Source organism: Zerene cesonia, chromosome 14 (genome assembly GCF_012273895.1).
Source record: "Zerene cesonia ecotype Mississippi chromosome 14, Zerene_cesonia_1.1, whole genome shotgun sequence".
Classification (NCBI taxonomy): Eukaryota; Metazoa; Arthropoda; class Insecta; order Lepidoptera; family Pieridae; genus Zerene; species Zerene cesonia.
Window position 1 is genome coordinate 5,012,171 of NC_052115.1, and position 9,395 is coordinate 5,021,565.

At 31.5% G+C, this 9,395-nt stretch overlaps 2 protein-coding genes across 2 annotated transcripts in view; one reads left to right on the forward strand and one right to left on the reverse strand.

Annotated features, from left to right (window-relative positions):
- The window catches only part of LOC119831636, a 2,066-nt gene extending 1,225 nt beyond the window's left edge, over nucleotides 1-841 (reverse strand). Inside the window, exon 1 of the mRNA XM_038355071.1 lies at nucleotides 576-841. Within this exon, the coding sequence (XP_038210999.1) occupies nucleotides 576-771 (196 nt within the window). The 5' untranslated portion in view covers nucleotides 772-841. The remainder of the gene's footprint in view (nucleotides 1-575) is intronic.
- A 2,070-nt stretch (nucleotides 842-2,911) lies between these two features.
- Nucleotides 2,912-9,395, forward strand: part of LOC119831865 (growth arrest-specific protein 1-like) — a 17,456-nt gene continuing 10,972 nt past the window's right edge. Inside the window, exon 1 of the mRNA XM_038355419.1 lies at nucleotides 2,912-3,198. The gene's annotated coding sequence lies outside the window, so the exon portion shown is untranslated. The remainder of the gene's footprint in view (nucleotides 3,199-9,395) is intronic.

A 9,395-nucleotide genomic window follows, 5' to 3' on the forward strand; every position in this document is an offset into this window, starting at 1 on the left:
TGTTATTACCTAGTATTATTTATTTGCCCTATAGAATACTAGCTAATTATTATAATATAAAATGCAGATAACTATTATCTCTATTGCATGGTCTTAGAAATGTCAATACTCAGTAACAATAAAGACAAATGTTACAATAAACCTTTGTTTTGGTAAAAAATATACCTACAGCAAATCGTGTATCTACTTTTGATGCTAACATTTACTTTTTTAATTACTATGGAGATGTAGGAAATTACAGCCAACAATGAAATTACAAATTTAAAAATTTTCCCATTATTTCGTAATTTTAGTATCTACTTTTATAAGCTTCAACCAATTCATGATTTTATATAAAACTAGCTGCACCCGGCAAACGCTGTTCTGCCTTACTCTTATCGTTTAGTGGTATGAAAAATAGATGTTAGCCGATTCTCAGACCTACCCAATATGCTTACCAAATTTCAGAGGAATCGGTCAAGCCGTTTCGGAGGAGTATGGCAACGAAAACTGTGACACGAGAATTTTATATATAAGAAGATTCTACCATCACCAGTACTATATTTTTGAACAAAATTAAGTTCATATTTACGAACCCTTTCGTAATGAGTTTTTATTTATAACACCATCAGCTGATTCACATTTAACAATTTTTGCTCTTCCGAAAGTGTCGGAAATTATCAAAATATCATTTCCGACAGTTTGTTCAATTGTGCCTTGTAACCAAACATCTAAAGGTGTGGGTTTATTGATCAGATCTTTCGTTAAAAACTTTTTGGGATTTAAAGCCATTTTCTACTACACCTATATTTAATTTGGATTTAAAGCACATAGAACCATGTTTATTATTTTCGTGATCTGCTTCTGAGTTCTGACACTACAATTGACATGTTAAGTTTTGACAAGTGTCAAGAGCTCATATTATGACAAAGGATATAGATTAAAAATAAATTAAATGAAGCATTTTGATGGGGTACATAAAAAATTTGTGATCTATAACACAATTGTAATAATAATAATAATAATGTAATACTTAATTTTTGTAACATCCACTATTAACGTAGATCGTAAGTAGTTAGGCAGAAGTATCTATTCAGTCCTAAATTCTAAACTCACTATATAAAATTTCTTTATACGAATACGAAAAACCTACATACTTTGCTTTTTGTTTGTTGTTTTCTTACTTTGGGTAAAGTAGTAAAATAATTGAATAGGTCGCATCGCGCCATTTTATAACGACACGTAATACAATTTGTTGTGAGATTTTACTTCCATACCATAGTCCAGTTTTTTTTTCCTTCCATTTTTTCAACAGCCAAAAAAGACAGGGTATTATCCTTCTGGTTAGTACCCGAGTATTATGGAATGATGCTACAGACAAACACGCACACAAATCACTTCAAACATAATATAACGTCCTGGGGGTTAAAGATACCTATTACGTAGGTACTAGGTACTTATATAGTACTAGTCAGTAGGTACCATGTGGTGCATCGTGTATATATGTGAGATAAACGTATTTTAAAATTATGTGACTGATATAATTTCCGCCAATATTATAGACTAGGCGTTTATTCATTGAAGTGAACAAATGTTTAAATCTTCTTATATATAAAATTCTCGTGTCACAATGTTAGTCTCTATACTCCTCCGAAACGGCTTGACCGATTCCTCTGAAATTTGGTAAGCATATTGGGTAGGTCTGAGAATCGGCTAACATCTATTTTTCATACCACTAAACGATAAGAGTAAGGCAGAACAGCGTTTGCCGGGTGCAGCTAGTGTAATATAAATAAAAAAAGGCTAAGTTAAGGTATGTGTAATTGTAATTAAAAAAAAAATAGAGTAAACTGTTTTCCATCAATTAGCGATATTTATGATTCGCATTGGATTTGTTATCTAAATAGTTGATACCTTTTTTAACAAAAAAAAACAATAATCCAAAATTGTTCTTTCCTTTACAATAATATTTAAAATTTCTAAAAATTAAATCATGAAATCCGTTTCGCAATTCTCGAGATAGGTAGTGTAAATAACGCGACTTTTTAAATAGAAAGATTTACCTTATTATACCTTCATATTTTGTACTAAAAATATATATCAAATAACATGAATGTACGTAATAAAAACGCGAAAGCACGCCATTGTTTGATACATATTTTGATATTTATGTGTTCCTATTTCAGTATCTACAAAAAATCTTCTTTAATACTTTATCATGAATCAAAAATAAAAATACAAATAGCATACACGCAATCCGGTGCTTATGAACCGATGCGGTGAGCATGAAATCACTCCAATATCAGAGCTCCCGCCGCCAACTCCGTAACAACTCAATCAACGCAATTTTAAAATAAACGTTTTTTATACAAGACACTATAAGTACCTACACACACAGCCGTACAACCGGCCGAACAAAAAATATGGCCCGGCGAAGGTCTCAATAATGACTTTCTCGGGAACTTGTTACATATAAACAACTCTCCAAGTATAGTCAAAAGCGGCTTTATGCGGTTATGAACCTTATATGCCGAAGTGAAATTATTTACGTTAAGTTCATTTTCGAATTCTACATTTCACAAATTGAATATTTATTTTATTACCGAAGGCATGTTAAATATTGCATTGTTTTTTTGGATATGGTAGTGTTTCATTGTATCTATATAGAGATTGTAATAAGTGTACTCTACTAACATGATTACTCTTCATTTAATACAAAATTAATTTATTGCCACGACAGACTATGCCTAACTAAGATTTACCTATAACTTGGGCCATCAATCTTCATCCAATCGGTACATCATAGCCGAAGACAATCTCCGTCGCACGAGGACCGGTCGTCGCGTCGGTCTAATAAAAGTAAATAAAAATAAGACAAGTCTATTTCGTATAGAGCTGTGTTTAGCTTAGCGGAGGGAAGGGAACGCAAGACATTGGGGCTGTCATCTGCCTGCGTTCACAACTTAATCGCAGGCGTGCGCGCCGGCCGAATGTACGTTGTGTGTTGCTCCGCGCTCGAAAATCGATAACAATTGAAATACCAAGACATTCGTTATCACAGTGACACCATTAATTAAACTCACCTGGAACTTGTTTAATGTTAAACGTGACGTATACCGTGATATTCTTACAGTGATATTTTTGTGGGAGATCGTAAAAGTTCACAAAAACTTTCCGAGCCACAAGCCATGTGACTACGGCGAAAGCGGATAAATAAAAGTACGTAGATTTATCTTATTTTAACTTAATTGTAATGTTTTATAAATAGATTTACAGCGCTGCTCGCATTCCGAGAGCTTTTATCGTAAGTTTATGTTATATAAATAAGTATAAAAGATCTTCTAATATATGACATTGTTGTGCCGCGGTGTTTGTTGCCAAACTCCTACGAAACGCTAGACCGATTTATGTGAAATTTTGTGTCGAGTAGGTCTGAGAATCCGCAGGGTCGAAATCTAGGAGGGTCAGCAAATTTTACTCTAAATGTAATTTAATCTACTTTTCTGTAAGACTCTACATAAGTAGGTGAATAATTGGTAAATTGCACGTGAAATCTATTAGAAATGAGTGAAGTATAGAACAAAATACAGAAAGCATTTCTTAATGTTCTACAATTTTACCATTGTAGAGCAAAATTGTAGAGCATTAAGATATAATTTATGCATTGTCGTTTCAGAATTTTGCAGTTAAGTTTTGCCTTGTATTTAAACAGAATGTTATTTTGCATTAGTAGTTCCGGTTCGGATCCTTGAAAATCTACAATATTGTCGCGTCATTATCTATTATTCGGTTTGAGAAAAAACAAAGAAACATGATCAGTTCTGATGATCTGAAGATATCGCTGGATAGATGTAAATATTATTTATTTTTTCATTCTGCCACATAAATTACGCGAAAACGTTTTTTAATCCAATCAGTACTCTCTCTATATAAAAGCGCGGGAACACTGAAGAGTTCATCCATCTAGTTCGTACCATTTCTTTTATTTGGTTAAAGTCTACAATTTAACATTTTATACGCAGAAAGAGGTTTAATATTCATTTCACTCTAATAGGATACGTATCTTAAATACATCGAATATTCAATATATCCCTTCCAATACATAATGAACAACTTGAATACTTTAAATAAAGCATACAGTTTTAAGAAAAACACCACAGAATAAAAATTGCGGAAAAATAATTAGCATAGTCGTGGTGTTGCATAGAAATTGACGTTGGATTAATAATACTGTATATTATTGTCTCGTACCGTGTCCTTAGCTGTAATGTAGACGTGATTTGAAATAATAAGATGGTTTATTAACTATCTGACGTAAATATATCGCACAAGGATACATACACTACAAACTATGTTATGACTTCTTTAAATACATCACTTGTACAGCTTATAATCCTCGTCAAAAAGCGAAACTATTGAACGAGTTGTCCTATTATAGTACAGCTGACTAGGTTATTAAAGAAATATTGTATGTTTTTCCTTCAATATTTTGTTATTTTATGTATAGTTTTATTTATTCCGATTTCTCTATATTGTGAGTATCATGTATTTTATCGTTTCAATAATTTCATTTACGTAAAATTTTTACACTTATTAATTTCTCGCTTTCAGTCCGTACCTTGCCCTGGGTAGTGAAAGGAAAAGATCTACATGCCTGGGGTTTTACCAGATGATTTTCGTTTCTGTGAGGATTCCTGTATATACACAATCCGATATCCATTTTGAGTCTCTCCCTATACAAAATTTCATCTAAATCGGACGTAGTTCCTGAAATAACAGCATTCCAACAAAGAATACGGAAATCTTCAGCTTAATATGATAGATAGGTTTAACAAAAATTTAAAATTTCCCTCTCATGACATGTTATGGTAGATACAATTTGAGTGAACCTTGATACATCACACCAAAGTACCATAAATAACGTCTCTAAGTATATTAAAATATACATACATAATAATGTAGCGCTTACGTGAATTCCTATTTGGACCGGCGATGTACGGAGTGGTTATAAACAGTACTTGCTCAACGGCGCCCGTTGATTTATAGCGCCACGTTGCCCATAATAATGTTGTTTAACTTATCTAGCTACCTGGGCCTTCTATTGGGCTCATTATATATTTTGTTAGTATGCACCCTTCAATTGAGTTTATGTAGAGCGGATGAATTCAATATCCTGTGTATTATGAAATTATTAACATTCCCCCAATGACCTTTATTAATAATATAAATATTAAATATATCGTTGACAGGAACTAAAATAAATGTAAAAGTTGCTTAAAAAATGTGAATAATATGAATATTTGACAGAATTGTTATATATGATGAATAACAAAATAACCAATTTTCACGACACTACATTTATAGTTTGTTTCAAATTCTTAAAACGTCAACTTTAATAATCTGCAGGGCGTCTGTCGAGCTGAAAATTATTCAAATGCCTTCTAAGAATCGCCTTCTTTGTATTATGGTTAACTACTATGTTATTTTAAACGTGTTTGACTAACGTTCTAGTCTAATGCAGGGCATGTTAAGAAATCGGATAGCTGCATCCCATGTGTGTAATCTCTGTTTAATTGTGGATGAGTGTCCTCAAGGATATAATGTTTCATGACACGTCTTGCCTACTCAGCTATCTCCGAGCTGAGCCACTAGTTTCCGTTCGTTCCACAATGTTTATCTAAGCTTTTGATTTGATAGTGTCAGTTTCATCTTCATTAGACATATCTACTCGTTAACATAATAAAATAATTGTCTTCATAAATTTATTCGATAACAAAACAAATGTTACTACTTATCGTCGAATTGTCATGCAATAAACTTGCTCTAAATTATTTCCTTTGTAAACGTCTTGGTTTTATTGCGTGAGCTTATAGATTTTAGGTATCTTTTAGTATTCTGGCGTGGAATTCTAATATTGTCACGTATATTAACAGTTTCTACAGTATAAGGAGTTACGACCGGCACACAATGGTATAAATTAATCCAATTTATGAGGTGTCACGGCATACGATATGAGAAACCAATGCCAATTGTGAGTTTTACGGCCAATTTGAAGGGACTCGACCAAATCTGATTGTTGTATATTTGGCTGCTGTTTTGGATTAAGTCACGCTTGTGTGACCCCTTTTCCTGTTTACTTCTTCAGTTATTAATAATAATTATTGTTATTCATGTCACACTATACTGCATATATAAGGAGGCGATCCTTTTTTGGAAAAATAATATTATCGGCCATTGCAGATAAAAATTTCCTGTCTCAAAAATAAATATTTTAGTAATAAGTGTATTCGATCATCGAATGACGTCACTTTCTATATTTTGTTACCTTTTATAATGATTTTAAAGATTTCTGTATTTTGTATATTCAATTTCTATATTTTGTTGATTTCTATATTTTGTAATTTCAATATCTATATTTTGTTAGATTTTAAAGAATTCTTCAATACAATATTAAAATCTCTGCATTTAATTTATTTGCAAAATGTATTTTTTTTCTACAAAAAACGTAGACCAAAGCAGCTGTCTACCACATGTGTCGAACTGATATGTTCAACCTTCTTGTGATTTATGGTAGCCTTTTGTATCGGGATCAATCTTTCTTTCAAACCACACATGTCAAGAAGTAGAACCATAATACATATAGGTATGTAAACTTTGGAGATTTCCATATTTGCTATCAATTTGCAATTTCATAAAAGCAGTATATTAAAGTTATCAACCAGTATATTATAGTAAAGTTATCTGTGTCCGAAACTTTTGGAAGATGTAAAAATATTTCCACAAATAACTTCAGAGTGTTATGATGAGAGATTTTTACTATTTATTTAGTTTAGACGAACTACCTGCGCCCTTTAAGGTTTGTTTACTGTAATAATACTGTTTAAACATTGTTCTAGCTACCGTCCGTCACATTAAAAGTAAGGCAGCTTCCTAGGTAAAGAAACATCACCGTTTATCTTTTGCAGTTCATTTCCACATACAAAGTGTAATGCGTTTTTTTGATAATATTTTTGTTTTATCAGTAATAAGAAACACTTGACGATAATCAAGTGGTTTGAAAATTAAATTTATAGACAAGATAAGACAATTCTAGGCGCATGTTTGGATACCGTTTTAGGTAGGTAATTGTTACAGGACTTTGAGTTTTAATAAAAAAAAAAAAGATTCACATAATATGAAAGATTTTTTTAACCATAACACCTCTATACACATTGAGTTCTTGTTAAAAAATATCCATGGAAAATATTTGTGTATAAATAACACATAAAGTTAATTTATATGAGTACTACTTAGTATACTTATTACGTATTCGAAACATTACTATTACATAAATATAACTGATGCAAGCCCACTTTCCATATTATAGATATTTCCATATATATGTAGTAATGAACACTTCCTATCATAAATAAAAGTACTGTTTTATTTAACCATGAAGCCTAAATTTTTGTTCTTGTTCTCAAAAGTATCTGTTAGGAAAGATGTGATAAGGAGTTTGATTCCAACAAAGGAAATTTGAGAAGTATGGGAAATTAAATTATACGGGCGTAAGATGCATACAAGGGTTTCTAAGAACATCTCAAGTGCAGTAGCAAGAAGGCAGAAGCATGATACACCAGCCTCCACACTCCACCTCGTATAAAGAATAGCTTTTCTCATTAAATGCATATTTAATAGTTCAATTGTATGCGATTAAAGTTCTGTAATGGGACGGTATCCTGTTTCCGTGCAAGTTCCCTGAAATGAGCCTGCATTCCGGTATGTTAATATATCGTTCTTGGAACTGACGCTATCGAAATATTGTTTTGTTCCTAGTTATCTAGTTTTTATTATTATACATTGCTTCATTCGATATTAAAAAAAAATGATTAATTTGTCATATTCATTAAATCATTTAGAAATGTATTCTACATAATTTTATATGTACTAAATAAAAATCTTTTTGCTTTGAAAGTAGACGACTTTAATTATACATAGCTGCAATATTTCATAAGTCTGTCTACCGTTATATAAAATGTTAGTTATTGTAATTGGTATAACAAATTACCAGATATATTAACGGCTATTAAATATTGTAATGCAAATGTTTATCAGAGCTGATAACAACTATCTTAACTACATGTTCTTGGTGTAATTATAGTGCGCTCCATTACGCAAGCTGCGTATTGTCTCGAGGTTATGTTTTATTGCTCAAAATTAGACCGTGTAATTATTTGTTAAATATGCAACAATTAGCTGGTTTGTTTACTTAAAACACGTCAGAGTTCTGAACTAGAGACTTCATCGCTCTACTTTAGTTAGATATTTAAAAGGGTTTTCTAAGATAGTTATAAAATATGCGTGTGGTTATACAGAAATGTAGTTAGAACTTTCTAGATTGTATAGACGTTGGTGATTCTTGTTATTCTTTAACTTTTCTATAACGGCCTTTGATAAGATACTTATTTATTTATTCCTCCGATGTTCTGGTATTAGATATATAATTCAACACCCGGATTCTAACTCTACATTCTTTGACTTATCTCACAACCTCATTGAAGGAAAATTTATATTCTAAATCAATATAAATATCAATATTTTATTTAGGGAACTTAGGACACAAAGAAAATTGTTTACCATATTTACGCGATTACGAAAAACCAATAAAATATTATGAAAATTACAGAATTGGATAGGCGATCACGACGTCAGTTTATAACTGCATCAAACCTGTAAAAAATCACTGGGCAGATTTTTATAAAATTTTATTTGAAATAATTATCTGACGAGATGTACCTAACGCAAATACAGTCGTAAAAGATGACATACTGCCTTTTCGATCCTTCAAGAAAAAATTGTTGTTTAGGCGTACGAAGTCGCGGGTGGACAGCTATGGACCTTATGATAATAAATTAAATAAAGTCCATAGGTACTTAAATACTTAATTATACTTAAATTTTATTAGTCTCTGGGCATTTACCTACATTAATCTGTAAAAGCAGTTAAATGCCAATTCATCAAATTATTTTGTTATTGGAGTACATCCACTCAACAAACAGGACGTAGCATATTTATCTTAATTACCAAACGTAACCAAGTTTATTGTAAATATAACAGTTATTGATATTTAATATAAGGTTATTAAATACATAATTGCGACTAATCTTATCTTCGTTTGAACGTTATCGCCAAGCGTGATTCGCGTTCATTCATCTAGGTTACAATATCACTGGGTGTTTTCAAAACCAACAATTATATCTTATCACACGTTGTAATTGGGTTCTTTAAGCGAAAGAAAATTTCATAATTGATAGATTCTGTAATGATTCTATGCTAGGATAAGTGAATTTTTTATTAGCTATACATACTTAGTCTGGCCATAAATACTGTTACACTTAATTATAAAAAAATATTACATTTGAATTTCGAATCTGTCA